This window comes from Python bivittatus, unplaced genomic scaffold, assembly GCF_059951505.1.
Source record: "Python bivittatus isolate LINGU-HERP-01145 unplaced genomic scaffold, Pbiv_v1 ctg000030_np1212, whole genome shotgun sequence".
Classification (NCBI taxonomy): Eukaryota; Metazoa; Chordata; class Lepidosauria; order Squamata; family Pythonidae; genus Python; species Python bivittatus.
In genome coordinates, this window is record NW_028277031.1 from 3018985 (window position 1) to 3043936 (window position 24952).

Here is a 24952-nt window from a genome sequence, read left to right on the forward strand (position 1 = left end):
CCCCTCAAGTAACCAGGGTCTATGCCATGAAGAGTTTTATAGGTCATAACCAGCACCTTGAATCACACTCAGAAGCAAACTGGTAACCTGTACAGCTCATGGGCAGGGGAGTCACACCAGCAAACTGGGGCATGCCTGTAATTGCCCGCACCTCTGCATTCTGGACTAGTTGAAGCTTCTGAATGTCTTCAAGGGCAACCCCACATAGAGTGCATTGCAATAGCCAAGCCATGAGGTGACCAGGGCGAGATTGACTGCTTGAACAGCCTCCCAGTCCAGGAAGGAGTGCAACTGGCACACCAGACAGAGCTGCATCATAGCTGCCATCTGCCCATCAAGTAAGAGCTGTGAGTATATGAAGACCCCCAGATTGCACGTCGCCCTTGAATGGAGAAGTGCAACTCCATCTAAAATCAAAGATAGACTATCCCCAGAACCAGGTGATTCCCAGATCCATAGCCACTCAGTTTGGGTAGGATTGAGTCAGATATGGTTCCTTTCCATCCAGGACCTCAACAGCGTCACTTGGCTGGCCTGGGTCAAAAGTTATAATCGGATTTCGTCAGCATATTGGGGATACTAAACTCCAAACTGGCAGATGCCTCACCCAGCAGTTTCATGTAGATGTTGTATAGGAGGGGAGAAAGAGTTGAACCCTGTGGCACCCCACAAAAGAAGGGCCTAGGGAATGACATCTCTCCCCCAGCCAACGCTAATTGGATCCAGCCCTGAAAGAAGGAACAGAACCACCATAAAAAGTTGCCCCCATCCCCAACTCCCAGAGTTGGTCCAGAAGGATACCATGGTTGATGGTATCAAAAGCTGTTGAGTGATCAAGCTTCACAAGGATGGATGTACTACCTCCATCCCAGGTCTGCTACAGATCACCAGAAATGAGACCAAGGCTATCTCTGACTAAATCCTGGCCTGAAACCCAGCTGAAATGAATCTAGATAATCCACTTCCTCCGGGGTTTTCTACAGTGGGAGTCTGACCACTTCCTTAACAACCTTTCCCAAAAAAGGAAGGTTGGAGATAGGACAATAGTTATCTAAAACTATCGGGTCCAAGGACAGCCTCTTGAGGAAGGTGGGTACCACCACCTCTTTTAAGGCTGGAGACACCACAGCGTGGATGTGACTGTGTCACACCTCCCTGACTGCTCTCATGATTAGGAGGGACCTTCATCCAGCAGGCAGCCAAATAACAACACAAAGGTCCCTGTCCATTTCCTCAGGAGTCACTGGTTCAAAATCATCCCAGACCATATGACAAGACTGAGAGCTCCAGGCACCTCAGCTGGACCTGTCCAGTCAGAGTCCAAGTCAGAACAGAACTGAGTGATTTTATCCACCAGATGGCCAGAATATACTTCACAGTGGTCCTGCAGATGGTCCTGTGGCCCGTCTCTACCCAATTGGAACCAGGTCACCTTGAACAGGGTCACTAGGAAGCTCTTAGTAGACTCAATAAGGTTGAAGGAATATTGACATTTCACCACATTTTACCTTAATTAAGGTAATCCCTAATCTGGGGTCTTACCCATGTCCAGTCAATCTTACACTGAGTCTTCCTCTAATGGTGCTTAAGGCACCTCTTCTGATTTCATCTCTTTCTTTTCTTTATTTCAGGGGAGATCTCAACTCTACCGTTGAAGACTTATGCCAATTTTCTGTGCCACAATACGCCTGTGGCTTTGTAGAAAAGGTATCTTTGCTAACTTTTAAATATCTTTAAGAAGGTGATTTCATATTTACCATTTTGAAAGCTCAGTTAGACAGCATTATCAAACAACTCAGCTCCTAACCCTCTTACTGACCAGCCCCAAGGAATGGATATCTTACAAATTGGTTTGCTACAAGTTTGGAAGATCTGTTCTCAGAAAGTTCCCATTGATTCAACAGATCATCATTATTTAGGAAATCATAAGGAATGATATAGCCAGAACAGAAATAAAGAGCACAAAAAAAAAAAAAAGTGAGTTTCGCAATGCAAAAGACAGTTGGGAGGAGATATCCTGATTGGGATCACATCTGGGGAGAAAGAAATTACCTCCCCCTCTACCACTAAACCAATGAGACTCCCATCATCTGCAGTTTGCATTAGAGAAATAAAAATCCCACTAGAAAGAACAGGAGCTTTCCCCATGAAATGCCAGCCTCTGTATGGAAAAGTATATCTGTGTACAGGTAGTCCCTGGGTTAAGAACACCCAGTTTAAGGACAACCCATAGTTAAGAACAGAGCCTATTGTAGCAAAATTTGAGTTAATACACAATGGTTCAAGTTACTTACACAATACTACTTATACAGTATTATACTACTGCCCAGAGTTGCTCTGCAGCGAGGTGGGCACTGACAAATTTGAAATACTGTATAAATACATACATATAATAATAGGGTTCTGGCTTACATGCAAATTTGACTTGACAGACCTTGGGAACGGAACTTGTTCTTAAACTGGGGACTGCCTGTATACGGTAAATGCAAATGGATGAGAACTAGAGCCAGGGGTCAAGATTTGTCTCCATCCCCACTGGTTACTGGCCACGTTCTTGGAGCTGTCAAGCTGGACATTTGAGGCTTCCCTTGATATTTGCAGGTTTCTTCTCTCAGTGAAAAGGATGCACCCAAGTAACCACGGTTTTGTGCTTCAGGTTTCCAATCTGACCTCAGGTGAACTGGCCTCCATCCTCATGTGCTCCTTGACAGACCCTGCCGCCCACCCCGATCAAGAGGCTTTCTTGCTGCTCTTTGAAAGAGTCAAGCTCAGCACTTTGAAGGCTGCTCTGAGTCAGATCAGCATGGAGGTAAGAGTCCTGCAACCAGGACTGTCTGTGTTGGGGAGCACTGATTTATTTCTGCCAGTTCATGGGGGTCACGCAGAGCTCTATGTTTGCTTCCCAGTTTCTCAATTTATCATTTGTAAGTGAGGAAGTTAAAACCTCCCTCAAGTGAAGCCTGACTTCTGTGACACCATTTTCTACAAACCATGCAGTATATGAGGGCATGCGTCGGACCCCCTTGGTAAAAGAACTCCGTCTAGCGGGGTCCAGAAGGCGGGCCTTCTCTGCGGTAGCCCCTGGTCTTTGGAACATTGTGCCCCCAGAGGTGCGATTGGCCCCCTTACTCCTGGCTTTCCGGAGGGATTTGAAGACCTGGCTCTGCCATCTGGCCTGGGGTGGGGAGGGAAGACATCGAGTGTGGGGATGGCTAGCCCCATAGAAGCCTGCTGTCTTCAGCCCCAGATCCATCATCTTCTTGGACTTTCTCCTTCTTTTTTAGTAATGTTTGGTTTAAATTTTTATGTTTTATGTATTTATATGTATTTATGGTTTTAATGTTTTGTGTGAGCTGCCCAGAGTCCCCCATTGGGGGGAGATGGGCAGGGAGAAATTTAATAAATAAATAAATAAATATGGGTTATTGTGTTGGAGGGGGACTGGAGAGATCTAGGTTCTCCATCCACAATCATGGGGGCTCCCTAGACGATTTGCAGCCAGTCAATTACTCTACCTCATAGGGAGTTAGTAGTGGGGAAAGATGGGAGGATGGAGTGCTGGAATAAAGGCAGGATAGAAACTTAAGAAATAAATACATGAAAGAAGGGAGTGGTTTGCCACTGCTGTCTTCCAGGATGTTTCCTCAACTTTCCAATCCAGTCTGCTGCCTGGGATCTCCCAGTAGTCTCTCACATGGGCCTAATCAGGTTGAAACGCCCTTCATTTTTTCAAGGTCAGCGAAGGTTATTTTGGTGTTCCACTTGTAGAGGAATTGAATAGAAAAGGAGCCTGGATACTTTTCCAGTAAGAGGACATCAAAAGACATTTTGAGGGGCAGACATTGCACTTGACTCTTGGAGACCCTTTGTAAATTGCAGATCCCAAATATGTGATGCTGGTATGCAGAACACTGGACATTAACAAGAGGAGGCTTAATTTGCCTTCTGCTTCCCTCTCTAACCTATATAAAAGCAGTCAGTTTGCCCAGAGATATTTAAATTAACGGAGCTGCTCTTTTAGATCTCCAGAGACCAGATCTCGCCAGCTTTCAAAAGTTTCTTGCTGAATGCGGCATGGGAAAAAATTAAGACCGATCCTCTAGTGGGGAGCGCCGGCTTCCTCTCCTCCTGGTTCCAAGAGACGATGCACTCCTACTTGGTGGCCGTGAACACCAACATCTTGGACTGCATGACTCAGATTCCGATCACCTGTGATGGCTTCAGGACAGTGTATGTAGCAACCACCTGAATGTGGGGTTTTAATTAATTTTTATTAAAAGTTTTGACATAGCTAAAAGACAAATACAGAAGTGTATAAAGAAAAAAAAAGGAAAAGAGAAAAAGAGAGAAGAAAAAGTGCAGAAAAGAATACAGTTAAAGAAGGGCGGGGGGAAGGATAGTTAAAGAAGCGACTTCTGCCGTTCTTTACAAACAAACATATTATCCCTCCTCCCTCCCTAACATTACAATAATCCCTTCAGCTCCTGCAACCATCTGAATGTTAACTACTACAATATATAAGATTAAGGGAGAGGGAGGGATGGGCAGGTACAGCTGTGCAAATTTGGTTTTCCTTCGTTTGTCATGTTACTCATTTACTGCACATTTATGGGATCTGTATTCCCATTTTCCATCCACAGATGGCATTTTAGGTAGCCAGTTTACCTAAAAGTTTTGCACAAAACATTACAATGAATTTTCGTGTTCATCCCTCTGAATGTATCTGTTTCTCTAAAGAATTTGCGCTAAACTAATGCATCCCGCTGTGCATGTCCCTAATCTAAGCCTTCCCAGGAGCGTATTTCAGGTTCCAAACTGCACTGCAAAATTCAGAAAAGTACAAATGTCTGTACCGTATTTCTGGTGTGCCCATTTGCAGACACTTGGAAACGGTGATGCTTGAATTAAATAACCCTCCCAGATATTCCAAATGGTTGTCCAGATATTGGAGATAAAATATAGAATCTATATTGGAGACTCAGTGCAGGCTAGCATTCAGACAGCCCATTATGTTTAAAAGGTGAGATGGGAACTAACATTTGAATCCTAAAAGACCACTGTCCCCAAAAGGAATGTTTGCGTCATGTCTATATTTGTTGAATATGTACATTTTGATTATTCCTTTTCCTTTCATTAGTGTCCAGGCCCTAGACAGTGTGTACCTTGATATGGATAATAGCACAAGGCAGTTGGTGACCAACTGGATTGGAAGATTCCTTACTGTATCCCGTAAGTGGAGGAGTGGGGGACGCAGAGTGATGGAGGGGTTACCCATACTTGAAATAAATTATAATTCCAGGTGAAGAGCACAATTTGGGTCATTAGTACAGCTCAGCCTACCTTAGAAATAACTTCCTATGTTTCATTGTGTGAGAGTTGATTCAGGAGATTTATGTAAAGAACCCAGTACAAGCTTTCCTATTACCTGTGAATTACCTGAGGAAGTGGGCCTTCACTTCCTCAATAAATCACAGGCAAATCAGAAATGGGGATGTACTGGCCTTAAATTGAAAGAATTCAGCTGCTGGAATTCTTGTTGAGCCTATCTCATTTGCTCATACCTCTTGCTAAAGAGAACTGTGTGACAATTCTCCTTAGGAAAGATTCACTTGATTCTAGCTGCCTGCCAAGGAGACTGACTCATCTGTTGAGTATCTGCTCCATTGTGCACTCCATTTAATTTGGGGGCGTCCAACGAGTGATCCCAGAGTCTCAGCAAATTGTGGCATTTGCATCATTTGCACGATGACATCACAATGCATGTGTCATTCGTCAACTTCCTGCAGATAGCTATGACTGGGTGCAGCCCTGTCAAAAGATCCACCAGAGGTGCCTGGGGGGGGGGGGAGTCAGAAAAGTCAAGATGGTGGCTACATCTGGGCAATCAAAGACACTCCTTTTTACATAAAAAAGGGCAGGTCTTCAACTGTATGGTCACAGCTGCCATGTTGACTCATACTGACTCTCCATCGCCCGACCCTTGTCTGATGATTCCAGCATGCTAGTATATAATAAAGAATGCTCTGTGTCAGCATAATGTCCAATATGAGCCATGATGGCATCATGTACATCTTAACATCATTGCACAAATGACACAAATTATGTTATATGTGTAGTGTTGTCATAAGAGATGCAATGTCAATTTCCCCCCTTGCTGTGCTCTTCAGCCTCTCTCAACCAAAGGCCCTCTGGATCTAAACTGTGAGAATTCCCAATAATCAGGAGGCTGGCTTGGAATTATGGGAATTACAGCCTAACCCACACAGAGAGTAATAAATAGAGGAAAGGCTGCTTCTACCAACTTGAGTTCTCTCCGGTTTCCTTTTATATTCCTTTATATTGCCTTTCAGGGTGCCAGAAAAGATCAGCTAAAGAATGGATACAAAGCAACTGGAAGAGTTTTCAGAATTATGCCTCCTATAATGACCTCAGGAAGACCTGGAGTGGTTTTGATGGGGTAAGGGGTTTTTCTGTCTTTTTATTGGCCTTTGATAAGGATTTCCAGCTAACCTAAACTGTTGCAGGAGCAGCAGAGACTATGGTAGCAGTAAAGAAATACTGTAAGCTGTTTGTCCTAGGGAAAAGGCATTCCATTCACACACAGAAGCACTTTGATCTGTTTTAAAACAGGTGCTACTTCATCCAAAGTGAAAGACAACCTCAGGCACACTGGGTTCTTTTTTTAAAAAAAGAAAATCAATGAGTTTTCTGCACATGCTTGGAAGCGTATGGAAACAAATAAATAAAAATCATCTAGAAAAATAATGCTGATTTGTATTTCAGCCTGGTGAGCAACTCCATGGAGCTAAGTAGCAGTCCTGTGCCTTAAAAGTTCTTGGCACACGTTGAAGGTGCTTTATCATCGCAACAATTATTTTTGCTTTTCCGCCCATAGGTCACTCAAGCCAGCCAACTAGCTGTCTTGTTCTTTAGCTATTTCTGCTTAACCAATGAAAGTTTCCCTGGGAGTGCACAGAATTCACTGTCTTCCCTTCATCTCTTTCTAGTTTGCCGCCCTTGATGTCCTTACAGCTTCCCAGCTGGCCCAACTGACTGTCACTCATGGGGTCCTCTCCAACATCACCCTAATGGAACCTGTTGCCCAAGTCCTCAACAGCCAGGATGTCCTCTACTTAGAGGCCTTTCTGGATGAGTTGTCCACATTGCCACTTAATCTCTTGCTTGACCGTAAAGCTGCATATCTTGCCCTGGAGACCATTCTGGCCAAGGTTAACAAGAGCTTCCCTGATCTCTGCTCGCCCTCCTTGAAAGACCTGTTCCAGATCAAACTTGTGCATCTCCTGCCCTTTGCTGATGCCAACATAATGAAGCTGCTTCCAACTCAGATAGGCTGTATGGACTTCCATGACATGTAAGTTTGCTCAGGTTTGGAATGAGACAGGGAGGTCAAAAAAAGTCAAGATGGTGGCTGTAACTGCACAGCGGAAGCCTCATCCCTTTTTTATGTTCATTGCATGTGCAACACATATAAAAATGAGGTGTGGCTTTGATTACATGCTCATGGCTGTTATCTTGACTTTTTCGGCCCCCTGTGAAGAAGCCCCTGGGGCAGAGTTTAGCATAACCAGAAACAGCTCCAAGATTGGGCTATATGGTTTATATTTAATTGATTGTTTTAAAATCATAAAATCTTTATGATGTTAGAAAAAGCAGCATAATTCTGAAATTGGAATAGTGTGGTATGCTTTATTATTTTCCCTTTTTGTTTATTTTTCCCCTTTGTTTGCTTGTCATTTATTTATTTATTTATTTATTTATGGAACAATTACAATATATAATGTAATGCTTTTCAAGAAATTAAATTGTGATTTCTTGAAAAGCATTACATTATATGTTACTAATGGATAACAAATATGCACATAAACCAGATAACTACATAACTATTCTACAGAAAACTAGTCAACGCTAGATCTGTTTTTCTTTCGGGGGTTGGACGTTGACCGCTATCGGACATATGCATTTGGTTATTTTTTTCTTTAAATTCTTTCTATTTTCCTTCTGTAACATTTGTAAGCTGCACAGAGTGTATACATTGCATTAATAAAATAAAGCACAATAAAATAACACCTTGTTGATATGGTCACATCAATAGCTGTGATAGCCTTGAGGTGCTCTGGTTACTAGAGACACGCAGCACTTCAGATTTTATTCTGCAAAGAAGATCCTGAGTCTGTGTCAGGGTGTAAATATGGCAATGACAGAGCACAGCTAAGCTGTGTATGCAACCAGCTCACCTCGCTCACAGCTCACAGCTGAAGGGTGTGGCTACATGACGCAACACAAATCACAGTATATAGTAAGGTGCACCATGGGTTATGGCGTGGCTGGTGGTTGGAGTTGTGGCTGGTAGGTTGGTGTATTGAAGTTCTGTATCGGTTGTACAGTAAAAGTCTGTGTACAGTTTTCTACAAACAGACTGTGGACTAGTTATTTTGCAACGCTCACGGAGCACCACAACGCGGTGTCTATGCCGATCCCTGACAGTCTGCAGGTGTGATGGAATGGAATTATGAAGGCCACACTCAGGGAGGGAAACATCCTCTTTCGTCTCCTGAGGGGCGAGGAAGAGATAAGAGGATGAGGCTGGCACCTCCCTGAGGAATTCACTCTGTTTTCACTGGCTGACTGTAGGAACTGAGTTTCAGTCTGGGAAGATTCTTGTCAGGCCTAGCCCAAGGAACTCCAGGAGACCATGCAGATTCAGTTCAGCAATGTTTATTAGCTGCGACCTCTAGCAAGAATCTTGCTAGAACATGATGGTGAAGAGAGAAAAGAATAGAAGGGCTAATGAGAGATCATAGAAAAGTAGGTCTGCCGTGTTTGTGCTGATCTTGAATAATGATTAGAGAAGAGAGAAAGCGCAGCAGAATAAAACATCTGGGTCTGTGCAAAGTATGGAATTACAGTACTCTGTTGCTTTGATGTGCAATGTGAAAAATTCATTTTCTTTGTTTCTTTTGCAGCTACAAAGGTCTAAATTCAGTGTATTATAAACTAGATCCAGTGACCCAGCTTGCTGTCTTTCATAATCGTCTGAATTTCCTTGAAGGGCAGCTTGCAAAAGAAGGTGACTGTTTCTGACAAACTGTATTTTTCTTGCTATATTTTTCCCAAATAAATTGGGAAATCGTTTTTGGGTTGCTCGGTTCTAACCAACACCAAAGCTCAAGGCTGTCTTGAAAGATTTATTTATTGATCAGACGTACGTTTCACTTTTTGTGGCAAAAGCTCAAGACAACAGACATAGTGCTCCTTCTTCCTGTTTCTCCCAACAATCCTGGGAAGTAGGGTGGGCTGAGAGAAAGTCATTGACCTAAAGTCAACCAGTGAGCTTCCTTGGGTGTATAGGAACTAGAATCCAGGTCTCCCAGCTCCTAGTCCAGCACTTTCTCCTCTACCCCATCCTGGCTATCTCGAGATGTAGTCCAGGACCCAATCCACTGGAAAGGTCTTTCACACGGGTGCCATTAAAATAGCATGAAGCTGTATGTATGTATGTATGTATGTATGTATGTATGTATGTATGTATTTATTTATTTATTTATTTATTTATTTATTTATTTATTTATTTATGCAATTGATTCTATTTTGGCATCACCCAACTTCAGAACAACAGCATAAAAACTTCCTGATGGGTTCACAGGATATTTCACCATGGAAAACCCTCTTTTCTGGACAAAAATGTCTCATCGTTTTGAGTATGTGATATTAACGGAGCTGGAACCAAATGTTGCACACATATGAAAGTCAACCTTTTGTGTGTTTGCTTTAGATGTATAGATATTATTCTGGGGTTAGGGAGAGAATCGTAAGGATGGAGAAGGTATTGGATAAGGGCAACAGAGGAAACCTGAGACGGAAGGAACAGAGAAGCAGAAATAGAGAAGGACTGGCACACTAGGGAATATTGGTCAGACTGTGATTTCTGGCTAAGCTTTCATGTTTGTGCATGTTTTGCAGGAGTTGCGTGCACATTTACAGCCTCAAACAGTAGAGATTGGCTGCTCGAAAACTTTGGTCTTTCCAGTCCCTTGGCTGATTACAGCAGCTTTGTCCGTCTGAATCCATCTTTTAAGGGAGTAAGTGCTATTTCTTTCCCCCACATAACTAAACTGCTTGAGGTAGACCCATGAGCTGTCCCCACTTATCGTTGGTAAAAGGTGGAAATGTGATATCATGTGACTGATGCAAGTTGCACAGTTCATACAATTTGTACAATGACTTCCTGACCCAGGTGGCATCATTGTGGCTTGAATTGGATGTTTATGTCTCTTATGCTGACAATTACCCTGGGAGGGAAATTAGACTAAAGAGTTAGTCCTGTCCAGGGGCATCCACAACGTGGATCAAAAAGGTTAAGAGGGTGGCTTTGCCCCCTTTTTTACATGCTTTGTGTGAATTTGCTGCAGCTCCCTTCTTGATTTTTTTTTTTAATCTCTCCTTGTGGATGCCCCTAGTCCTGCCCTTTCTAACAGCCATTTATCAGTGTGGCTACTGGTGTGGTGGTCAGCCAAGACTGGATTCAAACTGTCTTTCCGTTTGGAAGGTTAAGCAGAATCAAATTATTTTAATTGTTGATTTGAACTCACAGATTCAATTCAAAGGGTGAATTTGTTCAAATTGTCTTTGGGTCAAATCTTTGCAGATGTTGCTAAGCTATCATCCTAGGATTCTTCTCTATGTTGGCTGAGGTGGCTGGAAATTACAATTTGGGAACATTTGAATGGGTCATGTGTTTAGGAATGTATGTCTCCAGGCTCCTAAATGTATAAAGAAATTCCCAAAAGACTCATTACCAGGTTTATTATAAGAAAACTGGGTTAGGTTACAGGCTCTTGGAAGCTAGACCCGTCTGTACTTAGTTCTGCTTCTAACAGTGAGTAAGGCAGGCCACGGATCCCCCTTTAATCCTTTTTCTCTTGATTTGATGGGGATCCGCCTTTTCTTTTAGGAGCTATAGACAGGATGTCCATCTGTTCATTCCAGGGCTCAGAGAATTTCATTACATTATGCCTCATCTGTTAACACAAGGAAAGTAGTTCTCATTGTCATTTTATTATTGTCTGTTCATCTAACAGATATTACAATGAGCTGTTGTCATTATTATTATTTCCAGTTTGAAGTGCTGGATTTGCTGACAGCAACCCAGGTTGGAACGCTGGTGGTCTTGTCTGACATCCTGATTGACAGCACGAGAGCGAGTGCTGAGATGGAGGCAGCCAGAGTGATGGACGCGTTCCAAAGTCGAAATATATCTGAGCTCCAGGCTTTTCTCCTCAAAATCAATGCACTTGCAGAACAGGTGAGAGACGTTTACCTGGTGGACTAGGTTTAGCAAACCAAAAATCACTACTGTGGCTAAAGCTTTTATTTTACTTTTCCAAAACACATTGGTTGGACAACATACATCTGAATTTTTAAAGATTAATCAGGTTTTGAAACGATGGAAGCCAGTGGTTTATTGGCTGCATGGATACTCCTTTTCATAAGAGATTGCAATGAATATAAAATCAACAGAATTGAGAAGTAGGGTCTGGCCTAGAGTCACTGAGCCTAGTGGCTGAATCAGGTTTGATCTCAGGCTTTTACAGTGAAAGACTAACACTTGGCCCATTATCCCACAATCTTAGAAGGATTTAAGACAGAACCAAGCATCTTTTTGCCTTCTATGGTCCTCATCATTCAAAGTTTCTGCCATCAATGAATTCAAGTTTCTGACAAGAGAAATCAGAGGTCTTTGAGAAGATGGAGTGAAAACAGTGATATGGAAAAAACTAACCTAGCTGCATTCACACAACTGAGGAATATTAAGCAATGTTAAAATGGAGGTTGTGGTTTAGGTTTAGCTGACCTGGCTGAAATACTATATGTTGTGTGAACTCAACCACATTGTAGCTGGAGCTTTCTAAAAGCAATTACAAAAGCATTTATTTCATGGACAACTTGAATCTCTGTATCCTGAAAATATAGGCAAGTTTCCCTTGGGGTTGACTTGTGTTTGTCCATTATTTGTCTGCAGAATAACTTAGTGGAAATAACCAACATGAGGGTACAGGCCATCATGCTAAAGGGAATTTTCCAAATCCTAAAGCCACATTTTTCCTTCATGAGGACAACTGATTTGGAGCTTTGGTTCAGCAGGATACTGACGTTGTACCTACCCTCCATCACTGCTCAGGAGCTGCAGATTCTTCCTTCCCTGTCCAACTGCACCCACTTGCATGTTATGTAAGTAAAATTTGCCAGCCAAACCTCCCATGGTTATTATTTAATGTATGCTTAGTGAAGGAATGTAAGTGGCAGAAAGGAAGGAAGGAGAAATTTGGGAGGGGAATCTTAGAAAAGGAAGTCAGTATTAATTAGGAACATCTTTACTATTGCATATTTTACAGCTGAAATTCTTTTGGGCTGGCACAGTGGGAGTGGGAAAAGAAATCTTTAAACAAGTATTTCTTGCTCCTAGAAATTAGTCTTTATTGGAGCTGTGCAGAGCTTTGCCACTCTGAATTGATTTGATGAATAATTTGATTATACATTTCATCAAATACATTCATTGAATCAAATGGAAACCTTGTTTCAGTTCCTCAAATCAAACTGAACCAATTCAGTTCAGACAATAAAAAGATATCCTACACATGGATTAAAAAAAAAAAAAATAAAATCAGAAAATTGAATCAGATCAACCCAGTTTAACAATTTCATTTTCCAAAGTGAATTGGAATACTATCAATGAATTGATCTGATGTTCAGAATTGAAATTGGATCAGATCCTATTCTCACATCCCTAGAATTTATGTTCTTAACACAGAAATTAATTTTCATGCGTTTTCCCCAAGATGGTACTTTCCAGATTTAACTCCAGCCAATGTAGTTGGGAATTATACTTCCAAATGCCTGTCAAAAATCAGGTTAGAGAAGAGTGGTGCAAACAAATGATTATGGGAAAGATACATTCTTGTCTCCAAGAAAGGATTTGGTTCTTGCTCAGTGTGAGAGTATTTTAAGAGATTCATCCCAGCTACAAGCCTCTGAAGCAAGAGAAGTTAGTGCTGCGTATGTTCACTGGTTAGAAGGAAAAGAAGGAGGAATTCCAGTCTTACTACTTTGATTTCTTGTAGCGTGAAAGGACTGGATTATGCCTTTGACCGAATGTCGCTGGAGACCAAAACTGAAGTGGCCCAATGGATCACAAAAACTCTTCAGAAAATAGGTGAGCTGTTCTGTTCTGGTTGTGTTAATTCATGAGCAATGTAGAGGCTCTCTTGACTATAGGAACAACCTCAGCAGTTATTAAGGAAAGGGTTTTTCAATTCTGGTTGAAATATTCCTTTGCAGTGTTACAGGGAAAGCTGTAGCCCAAGATGGGGGCGTGGGGGTGTGAGGGGGGGAGCAGGTAATTCAGCCTTCCAATTTTGCAGTGGCCCTTTATTCACACACATAAAATTGATGTGCAATGTATTTTGAGACAAATTTAACATGCAATATACACAGAGAAAATAATCCAAGAGTTCATGTTCTGAGAAAAGTCTAGAAATGTTAGATGTTATTATCTATTAATTGTTACTATTAAATGTCCATGTTTATGCTGGTTTTTTAAAAAGAAAATATAGAACGATGTGGAAATGAACCAAACAGATTTATGAGTCAGCATGGGAGAAATTGGCATAGACCAACAGATGTAGATTGCAATTGTTCCATTTCCAAAAAAATATACCACTTATTATACATTAGTATATATATTATTGTGGAGCAGAAGAGCACAATTTGGGACTTTAACTGCTTGGGAAGTGTCTTAGTCTGTGTATGTGTGTGTGTATTTATGTGCATGGATGTAGATACAGTTCTTTTCAACTTTTTGAAGTCTGTTGCTACCTTCGTTTAATTTCAGACTGCCATACAACAGAAGACTGGTTATCCCTCAGTTTCCAGAGATTCAAATCCATCATTAACCTCACAGACTTGATGGAGATAGATCCCAACTTCAGTGGGGTAATAACATCAGCTATGACACTTTTGCTATCCAGACTAAAGCTCAGATCCATTTTTTCCTAATGAGCGCAGAAACTATATTCACAAGGTCTGGGTTTGCACAGCAGGCTAGAATGGAGTTGTAGCCTTTGTGGTTCAGTGTGTCATTGCGTTATTTGTTTGGCAGAGCACATAAGGAGAATGCAAGAATCAGAATCTCTTTATTTTGATCTTTGATGGGATGGGAATACCAGTGTCCAAAGCAAACAGACAAATAAAATAACCAACAGAATCATACTAAGTTGCATGGATGTGTCCAAAAGCATGTGCTGTAAAGGTAAACTCAGCAGTTGTGCTGCAGGAACATAGATTTAGCATGTTGTGTGAACTCAGCCTTCTATTAATAACTTCTGTGTGCGAAAGTGCATACCCAAGGCTCATGCTTTTCCTATGTCAATGTCCAGTCATTTATGGTCTAGAACCTGCATATAGTTCTTGCATGCAAACCCAGAAGAAAGTTCTTCCTCAATGCTGCACTGGTAATGGTATCCCATTTTATTCCTCACAAACTTTTATTCCTCTAGCCAAGATAGCTGGGAATTATACTTCCAAATGTCTGTCAAAAATCAGGTTAGAGAAGAGTGGTGTAAATAAATGACTATGGGAAAGATACATTCTTGTCTCCAAGAAAGGATTTGGTTCTTGCTCAGGGTGAGAGTATTTTAAGAGATTCATCCCAGCTACAAGCCTCCGAAGCAAGAGAAGTTAGTGCTGCATATGTTCGCTGGTTAGAAAGAAAAGAAGGAGGAGTTCCAGTGCTACTACTTTAATTTCTTGTAGCGTGAAAGGATTGGATTATGCCTTTGACCGAATGTTGCTGGAGGCCAAAACCGAAGTGGCCCAATGGAGGCAGCTAGGTAGAAGATCCCCTGCCTAGGGAGGTACTACCATTTGGCAAAGTGAGGCAGCTGCCTCAGGAGCACTGACTGTCCGGGTATTGGCATCAGCTCCTCAGTCAGTATCCGCAAGGGGAGATCTTCTTCCTTATTGCTATCTTGTGTATCTATCTTGCATAATCCCCATCTTCTTAGCCCTTGCATGGAGCTTCCTTGAGAAAGACTTCTGGCTGAGTGAGCAGGGGAGGGGGGCAACCAGTTTGGCTACATACTAGCAGCCATCATCTAGCACATGGGATGCAAATTGATGAATTAATGCTATATTGCAGAGCAGGCATCAACAGGAGCTGGATGGTGGGAGGTTTAGGGAACAGGGCTGGGTAGGCCATGGGGCTTCTATGTGCCTCCCAAGCCAGCCTATTGTCTTCATTTCCAACAGAAGAGGGCACAGTCCCCTTGCTATTATTGCAATAGGATGCAGTATTTTTATCCTGAAATACAGCTCTCACAAGTCCGTGCCATTCACCACAATGACTGAGTTGATGGAAGTATAGTTCAAAAAATCTGGAGAACATCAGTGATTCCAAGTAACATCTTCAGTAAGGTTATTCTTACTACATAAGAGGAACCCTGTTGGACGGGATCAAACCCAAAGCATATTTAGTCCAGTGTCTTGACCTCCTACCATTCCCTTCTCCTGAAGTGTAGGGCCTCGTATGGCACATAAGTTGTCCTGGATCTCCTAAAACCTAATGTGGTGGGAAGTTGCCCCAATTGCTAGGATCAAGTGCCGGCTGTGTAGTCTCTGAGTGGGGACCACACATAAAGCCATCTTGCTTTTTGACTCCACCTGCAAAAATGTCTTGGTCCAGCAAATGTAGGTTATTCAGTGAACTCCAGGGCATCTGAACCCAGTTCTTTTTGATCCAAGTATGACATAGTGCCGATTCACTAGGTACGGTAGAAAGCAGTTGGGAAAACTTCCCACTCACTTTGTCCATTGTTTCTCTGTTTTAGATAGCCTACCTGAAGGAACTCTCAGTTGTTCAACTCGCTCAGCTGACAGTGACAGAAGAAGTGCTGGGCTCCATTGACAAGGTGGTGATGGTCTTTCAAAGACTGGGTCATCTCCCAAGCCTTGATGCCTTAGCAGCATATTGGGATGAATTCAACATTGCCTTTGAAAAGGTACAGCTTCCTTCAGGAAACAGCTTAATTTGTTGGAATAATTGATGCATGTTTTAAAAACTGTTTTAAATCAATGGCTTCCATACTTTCTGATTCCCACTCGGAATGGGTTGGCAACCTAATCCCTTTTCAGTGTCTGTATGATTTTAATGACCCAAAGTTGGCTAACTGACAATATCTGTTGCAAATCATGGCAGCATCCTTCTGCCCTGATAGATCCTCATGCTCAAAGGAATATTGCTCAATCATTTGGGGGACTGGACTTACGGTGACGCTGCAATCATAGACAAGTTTCAGTGTGCACCTATCTAGACTCCCGATACGATCAATCATGGTATTACAGCATTGATTTCAGGGAAATTTACTAGTCATGAATCTTCTCTAAGCAACATAGGATTTTGTAATTTTCAAAAGCCAGAGGACTTTCTCTACTAAAGTTTGGAAAGCAGCCACGTATACCACTTGCTCACAGACATCCACTATTCCCCAGGTTGAAGAAAAAAGAACATCCATATTGGTAAGGCTGTTTCCCTGTTTTCTTACGTAGGTGTTGCAAGAAAGCTCATGGTCCAACTCTTTTAATCCCTAGCTTCCAAAACACAAGTCATCTGGATAGGAAGATTCTGCACTAATTAGCAGTAATTTGGACAGATTGCCTTCATGGCTATAATTCACCCTTTTTTGCTTCTTTTTAATCTAACCCTAACCCTAATTATCATCATCAAATGTGGCCATGTACATTCCTTAGGGTAGGCATTTTATCCCTCTTGACAACAGGTGTCCCTAAATTCTAGTACTCAGAAATAGAGTTTCTCTGTGAATGAAAGATGCAAACCACATATATTCAAAGCAATTGGAAGCAATTCAGCAGACCTACACAGCTTTTTTCACTCCATATGTGGAAAGAGGTGGGTGGGCAGGCAAAGAGGAAACGAGCCTGTTTCCAAGATTTTAACCTCTTCTGATGTTCTGTACCCCAACTAGACAATATCCTTGTCCATTCTTCACCTTTCCAACCCTTTTCAATAAGTACAATGATACTTTTGTCAGGCTAATCGAAGACACACAAAGTCTCGGAAGTCGAGACACAGAAGGCCCAGGTCTTTGTTTCAGGTAAGATCTTCCACGTTGTGGAAAAAAGCCCATCTTAAACTACTATTTGAATTAACAGCTTCTACAGTAGCTTAATTATAGTGGGTGCCTACATTAACAGCTTCCTGAGCTGAGAAGCAGTGCGGTTCTCAATTTTTCAAGGATGTAACAGCAGATACGTGACAAAACATGGTAACCTGCACAATGGCAGTTGCAAATAATAGTGAAGTCATTGGTGGTCTAGTTTTCAATACATTTTTTTCTAAAGTGCCAAATAGGACCTGTGCAGCAGAACCTTTGATGTCTGTATGTGCATTACACTTTCAGGAAATTCTACTCTGTCCAGTTTACTTGGCTGAACCATCTCGTCATAATCACGGAAAATGATAGCATTCTCTGACTGAGAATTTGCAATTCCCTTATGACTCAGAGAAAGCTCATCATAGGGTGGGAGATGGAACGAATAAGCAATAAACACTAGAACGCAGTGCTGGTGGCCTTCAAAACCTTCAGAACATCCTCAAAAACAAACAAAACCAGAAAGAATTACATCTGATCCTATAGAATTTTGGAATGTGTGAGATGAAAGACTGTAGGTAAAAAATCTTGAATATGCAGTTAGGTGGAGGGAAAAAAAACTCTCTGTAGTAGCAGGATTGAGCTAAAAGATTGAAGGTCTCCAACCTCCTCTCCAAGAAATCTTGTATTTTTGTGCCTTCAAGTCACTGTTGACTCCTGGCGATTGTCTGGACAAGTCACTGCAGTTTTCTTGGCAAGATTTCAGAAGCAGTTTGCTGTTGGCTGCTTCCTAGGGCTGAGAGAAAGTGACTGGCCCAAGGTCTCCCAGCTGGTTTTGTGCCTAAGGCGCGACCAGAACTCATGGTATCCTGGTTTCCAGCCTGATTCTGTAACCACTACACCAAACTGGCTCTCCCAGTTTGCAGGTCCCAAACCACTGAAGGTCTCAAACCTCCTCTTCAAGAAGCCCTCTAGTCCTATACATCCTAATTCCACCTCCTGCCATGATGTAACAGCTTGGTAGTTATTACTGCCATCATACAATATCTCAGCTGATATTTTCCCCCTACAAATGCCATTATTACAAATGAAACTGTGAAGGAATGGTTGGATGAAGGCCATGCTCGGGGAGATAAGCATTCTCTTAGCCCCCAACAGGAGCATGGGAATGCTTATCTCACCGAGCATGGCCTTCATCCAACCATTCCTTCACAGAAACACCACCTCCTGGTCCTGTAAAGCTGTGGCTTGTGGCTAGGGGAATCAACCCTTTGTCCCCCTTCCCTTTAGAAGGTAGACCAATTTCACAAGAGAGAAATGTAATCACACTTTTATTTGGGGAGAAAAAGGAAAAAAGAAAATGGAAAAAGCCCTTTGCAGCTTTAAGTGCAGAATATTCATTGTCAAAGGATATGAAAATATAGAACTATAAATAATAGATCGTGACTTCAAAGGATCTACCATAGAAAAATATAAAGAAAAATAAGGGGGGGGGGAAGCTCTGGGCAGACCACAAGATGATGTTTGTCTGCTCCTGGTTTAGAGGCAGCTCTGCAACTCTCCTGTAAAGAGTTTCTAAGCTACATAAAATGCACTTACTTTGCACATAGAAAATAAATACCAGAGCAAAATATTAAATTTACTGTAAACACACACAATAGAAGCTACAAATCCAACAGAAGTTTCTGGCTAAACTTTACATCCATTAAAACAACCAGATTCCAGAAGCAACAGTCCTCTGCTTGCTTTCTTGAATTTTTTTTTTAACAATTTCATACACTTATACACCATTCCACTTTTTATCTTAGCACTCCAACTTTTTAAAAAATATATAATTACTCTGGTCCTGGTGTTCATCTTCCAGGCATTACTACAGAAGGACAAAGATAACTAAGAGGATCAGCAAAGCATGCTGGAGAATAAATAAGAGATGGTGTGGCAGTGGTGGTGGTGGTGGTGAATAATAATAATAGATTTCTTATCCTGTGATTTGATTGCTCCAGTTGAGAAGTTAAGTGAAGATGCTCTTCAGATGTTGGGTCAAATTTCTGAGATCTCTCAAGACTTGATGTAGTGACAAAGAAAAGCTTTTCCCCTTATCCAAACAAGCAACCCAATTCAAAGGCAGAAGTAGGACCTTCATTGTTATTTCTTCCTTTTCTACAAGCCATCTCACTCAAAGTCAAAATGGGTTTTCATCCCTCTTTTAGCCCACATTTGTCAGCATTCTCAACGTTTCAATGGAGGTGAAAGCATTCCTGCTCACCAAGACGATCGACAGATTGCATATGGAATTTCCAACTTTCACGGATCTTGACTATCAGCTTTGGTTTGAGAAGAGGCTGGTGATGGTGCTGCCAAGTGTCACAGCTGCTGTTCTTCAACAAATACCCATCCATATTTCCTGCGAGGCCTACAAATCTGTGTGAGTCTTCGCTGGTTGCTAGGTGTTGGGGGACAGGCTTACATCCCTATTTCTATTCCCTAAAAAAAATAAGAATAATGCAAGAACTATCTTGTGCTTTAGCTAAACCTCTGGATTCAACGGTTTATAGGATTGAATTGCTATGTGTGTGTAGACTGAACGTGACAACTGTAATTTCCATCTTCCAGGATTGCTGGGATCAGCAGTGGCTTTTCTGAAATTCCACAGGAAAGGAAGACAGATGTTTTAAACTTCATTGTGTCCTTCCTCACCCAAAAGTCTCAAACCACTGGTAACTAATTTAAATACAGAGAGACCTAGAAGAATTAGAACCCTGATTAACAAAGGTGGCTGTTCGTGCTATTGTATGGACGGACACCTCACCAAAATCCCATAAACGTGTGAGATTTAGACACATTTTATTTCACTGTATGTGAAAGCAAAGCACATCTTGGGGGTCTGGTAGAGATCCTGAAATCTTCAGGCATTGCACTGCAAAATTTTGGCTTGGGGAAGGGTTGCTGTTAATCTGCGTGTCAAGGCTTCATTTAGAATTTGCAGGGCAGATGCCAAAGAAGGAGAGCGCTAAGGGAGATAAATCCTGAAAAGGGCTTATTAAGAAATGGCCCCTGAACATACTTACAGCGTCAGAAGGGTAGACCCCCAGCACCCGGGTGAGCCCGGAGGGCGGGGAAGGGCCCCGGACCTCGACTCCCGAGGGGGCTGGGAAAGGGGGTAAATCGGATAGCCCCCACCCCACCCCACCCTCGCCCTTTGGGACCCTCCCCTCGGCCCCGGGATAACCGGCGAGGGAAGCAGCGCCGGAGAGGCAGCGATGCCGAGAGCCGAGCAGGCGCCCAGCGGGGACGCTCCTTGCGCGGGACGCCTCCGCGCCGGCGGCCCGCTTAGCCCCCCGGCCGCCCGGGGGGCAGCAGGAGGGCTCCGGGGCGAAGCGGAGCGGGGTCTGGCCAGCTTCGGGGAGCAGCGCGAGCCGCCCAGGGGCTGATCAACTGATTGAGTCCGCAGAGCTGCGCTCGGTAACCCGCGGCTGGCACCTGCAAGGGGAGCGCTGCGCTGCGCTGCGCTGCGCTGCGCTGCGCTGCGCTGCGCTGCGCTGCGCTGCGCTGCGAAGAGACGCGGCTTTGGAAGAGACGCCTCGTCTAAGCGATCTCTCCCTCTGCAAGGGGGGAGTTCTGCGGGGGGGGGGGGGAGGAAAAAAAATACAAACATACGGATCAGGCCGTCAGGCACAGGACAGGTTGGGGCTTCCAGTTCCTGATCATAGACCCCGCAACAATGAGACAGCACACCTGGAATTCCTGGTGGCGTCTTTTCTCGACCTGGCCTCCCTCGAAGGGCTGATAATACCAGAACCCAACTCATGAGGAAGCTGGGAGAAAGGGGTAAATCTTACAGCCCTTCTCCCTACCCCCCGCCCTTTGGAATCCTCACTTTGATTCTAGGATATTAGCAGGGGGGAAATGAATGTATTTACATTCATTGGGGACGAATGAGCAAGTGCGCAAGAGAGTGAGCAAGTGCGCAATGAGGAATACACCTTGAAAGGGATGCCTTCGCACCGGCAATCTGCTTAGCCCGGTCCCGGCCGCTTAGGGGGCTAAGCAGACCTCTGGCGCGAAGGCACCCCTTTCATTCTGCGAAGTGGGGAGTGGGGGGGGAGGGAAAGGATCAGGCTGTCAGGAACAGGACAGGTAGTTAAGATGGAGCAGGAAGCAAGACGCACAGGCATTATTAGTGCAGAAAAAGAAAAGAACTTACGTACACATAGCCAATTATGTCTGAAGATGTAATTATAATAAATAATTTGTATGAAAGTAAAATTTCATTAGGGAGGAGAGGCATAGTCCTCCATAACGGATTGGGCTCATAGCTTTTACTTCTGCATCCTTCTTGTAGGTCCCGTCTGTTCTGGCCAAGCCACAACCAGGAATTGGCTCCTCACGTTCTTTAGGAGATTCTCTGTGAACGTCCCATACTTGCAGTTGGTTTCCTACTTCCGCCAGACCTTTGATGCAGTAAGTCATTTATGGAGGTTTGGACCTGAGCCTGCCCCTCTGGGCCTATAGAAGACAGAAGAGGTCTTTGGCCTAGCGGTGCTGAGCTAATGCTCCGTTTCTCCAGATATGGAGTAAGAAGAAAAATATGGTTGCTACTGGCTAGGGCAAGGCTGTCTGTCTCCTAGTGAAGAACTGAAGGGAAGAAAATGTGTGAGATGCGAGATTTGTTCTTTCAGAAGGGTGCTTGGGCATTAAAAACTAGAGGTGGAAAATCAGTACTCTTCTACTTAAAAACCAATACTGTACTGCATCAGCTGGAAAAAGTAGGCTGGGGCCTTTTTTTTCTCAATCAGTCAATCGGTTACAGCAGGGTTCCTCAACCTTGGCAACTTTAAGACGGGTGGACTTCAACTCCCAGAATTCCCCAGCCAGCCTTGCTGGCTGGGGAATTCTGGAAGTTGAAGTCCACCCGTCTTAAAGTTCTGGAAGTTGAAGTCCACCCGTCTTAAAGTTCTGGAAGTTGAAGTCCACCCGTCTTAAAGTTGCCAAGGTTGAGGAACCCTGAATTACAGTAATCTCTCTGTCATCTTCAGTGGGCTCTTGTCCTCCCATGCTGAGTGAGAAGGAAAAGTGACCAAGGCACAAGCAGAATGAGTGCGATATTTCTCTAATCTGACGGTTTCTGTGTTGGGCCAGCTGGCTGGGAATTCTGGGAGTTGCTTGTGAAGAGCTTGGAGAAGATGAGTTGTTACTGGCCACATCTACTAGGGTAGCTAACCTACTAGACAGAGTAGCAATGTGACTTATAAACCAATATTGAAGCAGAAGAATATTTGTAAGAGTGGGCAAGTTTATTTATATTTGCTTACAGTTTTTGCTCATCTATCTATCTATCTATCTATCTATCTATCTATCTATCTATCTATCTATCTATCTTCATTTGTCTATCTCTAACTCTATCTTATCTATCTGTCTATCATCTATCTCTTTCTTATCTGTCTATATCCATCTATCATCTATCATCTCAGATATATAAATATTCATATATTTTCCCCAACAGTACACAGTTTTGGATCTATTAACTCCGGAACAAATTGGGGACATGATAGTCCATTCTGACACTTTGACCAGCCTCTCTTTGGCAAAGCGCCTTCTGATCTTCTTCCAAGGAAGCAGCTTCAGTAATGTCCAGATGATTCTCAAACAATTCACCCAGGCTGCTATTAAGGTACTTCTCTCTTCCCCCACCCCTCCAGTCCATTTTTATGGGGGGAAAAATGGCTACTGAGGTGGTTGTTCCAAACTTTCAGCACTATTTGCCTTGAGGATCCCATTAGTGACTTACCAGTAACCTGGTTTCTTGAAACAAGTTAGTCAAAATCTGTAATAGAGATCTGTATGTTGTTAAAATTCTGCTTTGTTCTCTTCTCCTCGGTGGAACAGTTTTGTGGTTTGGCATTTTTTCCTCAAGGAGCTTTTTAAAAATTGAAGTGTTTGTTTGGCTAATGTGGGCAGATGGAAATTTCAATTTCTTTTAAGAAATGTATAAAGTGGTTGCCACATTGTTTATTGCATGCTCATTCCAGAAAGTGCCAAAGGTGAGTGGGGGAAGACTCTTTGCAAACAACTCAGCACTTTTGTAAATATGCTTTTAAAACGTTCTTAAACTCTGAAGAGACCCTTTCACCACTTTGTACATTAAAAAAAACCACAAAAGCAATCTCCCAAGAATCAGTCCTGGGATTGTAAACATGCAGGGCAGGTACCTGGACAAGTGGTCATGAACCACTTTAAACTGTAGGGGAGGAAGAATTTATACTTGAATTTTCTCATACAAAAAAAAATCATCTTCACGCAACCTTAATTAGCATGTCAAGGGAAATGCAAGGCTAAAACTTGTTTCCCACACCCAGGGTTTTCTAGATATAGTTATGGATCTCTTGAATGCATATAAACCTGCCGTATGATTCTATGGCTATTCTTTTCAATTGGGTGACTTCTTGGACTTTCCTTTACTCCTTGTGCAGCGCAAGGTGGTTGTCCTTCCAAACCTGGAAGTGGCCCAGTTGCTCTTGACAAATTTCCTGGAACTCGCATCTTCGCACTTGGAGGTCTACACTGCAGTTGACTGGAACATCACATTCCAGCAAGAGCTGCGCTTCCTTGCTTATGCATTCAACACCACAACTCTTGCTCACATCATCCCACGGGACTATGAATCCTTCATGGTTATGTACGTCTTCCATACATTTGCCCTTATAGCAGGAGTCTCTAGCCTTTCTGGGCCAGTGGGCACCCTTCACATTTTGAAAGTATGTTGTGAGAGTTGAGAGGCTCTAAGGAACCCCTTAAAGAAGATGCTCATTTACAAAATGGCCAGAACAGTGGGTCTGGGCAATCGCAGAAAGCAAATTGGTGAGGTTGCTCTTTACCATCTTTCTCAGCCCTCAGATGCTCGTTGTCACCCCCTGACTTGCCTTCTCTTTTTTTCTTCTGGCCAAGTGTTAGGGTTAGGGTTAGAGCTCCTTTACAGACAAAGCATTGGACTCCTTGTTTATTTTCTAAGACCAGTCTGGCTACTGCAATGGAGACTATTAGACCAGAGACAGGTACTTTAGTATCCTCCAGATGTTGTAGACCTTAACTATCAGAGCCTCAGCCAATAAGGCTGGAGATAAAATACTTTGGGACTTGTAATCTAGAACATTAGAACTACCAGTTGCATTAGGCTTATTTGTGTATTTGTAAGCTGCTCCAATTATACTGACTCTGGGTGATGTACAACAAAGCAAGAAACATCAAATACGATCACGAACAATATGGTAAAATAATAACAAAATAACAAAGACAGTTTCCCAGTCAGCCAAAATCAAAGGCACCCTTAAATGGTATGACCTTCAAAACCTTACAAAATTTAAGGGGAGTAGGGTCACCTTTACCTTTTATGTGTGTGCCTTCAAGTTAGTTTTTGACTCCTGGTGACTGCCTGGACAAGTCCCTGCAGTTTTCCTGGCAATGTTTTCTGAAGTGGTTGGCCATTGCCTCCTTCACAGGGCTGAGAGAGAGTGACTGGCCCAAGGTCACCCAGCTGGGTTCATGTCCAAGGCAGGACTAGAACTCATGATCTCCTGGTTTCTAGCCTGGTGCCTTAACCACTGCACAAAACTGCTCTCCTATGTTTTGCGTAAGGGGAAGAGGATCCAAAGTGCAGGGCTACTGCCAGAAAGGCCTGCTTTCTGCCCCTCTTCCCAGTACTACTTGAGGGGGTAGGACCTTCAGCGGTTCTTCCATTTTTTCAGATTCAGCCCCTTTGAGTTTGCCCAACA

The 24952-nt window shown here is 43.0% G+C and overlaps 2 protein-coding genes across 2 annotated transcripts in view; both read left to right on the forward strand.

Annotated features, from left to right (window-relative positions):
* LOC148216955 (uncharacterized) overlaps nt 1-24952 on the forward strand; it is an 84683-nt gene that overhangs the window by 11933 nt on the left and 47798 nt on the right. Inside the window, exons 2-12 of the mRNA XM_088151754.1 lie at nt 1632-1707; nt 2657-2809; nt 4022-4230; nt 5138-5229; nt 6351-6457; nt 7008-7372; nt 8985-9088; nt 9982-10100; nt 11138-11323; nt 12041-12249; nt 13140-13231. Coding sequence (XP_088007880.1) covers nt 1632-1707; nt 2657-2809; nt 4022-4230; nt 5138-5229; nt 6351-6457; nt 7008-7372; nt 8985-9088; nt 9982-10100; nt 11138-11323; nt 12041-12249; nt 13140-13231 — 1712 coding nt within the window. The remainder of the gene's footprint in view (nt 1-1631; nt 1708-2656; nt 2810-4021; nt 4231-5137; nt 5230-6350; nt 6458-7007; nt 7373-8984; nt 9089-9981; nt 10101-11137; nt 11324-12040; nt 12250-13139; nt 13232-24952) is intronic.
* On the forward strand, nt 19415-23956 carry LOC148216956 (uncharacterized). Its single transcript, XM_088153221.1, has 5 exons — nt 19415-19608; nt 19797-19900; nt 21526-21644; nt 22687-22854; nt 23654-23956. Exons 1-5 carry the CDS (start codon nt 19424-19426, stop codon nt 23954-23956), a joined length of 879 nt encoding a protein of 292 aa, XP_088009347.1. The 5' UTR covers nt 19415-19423.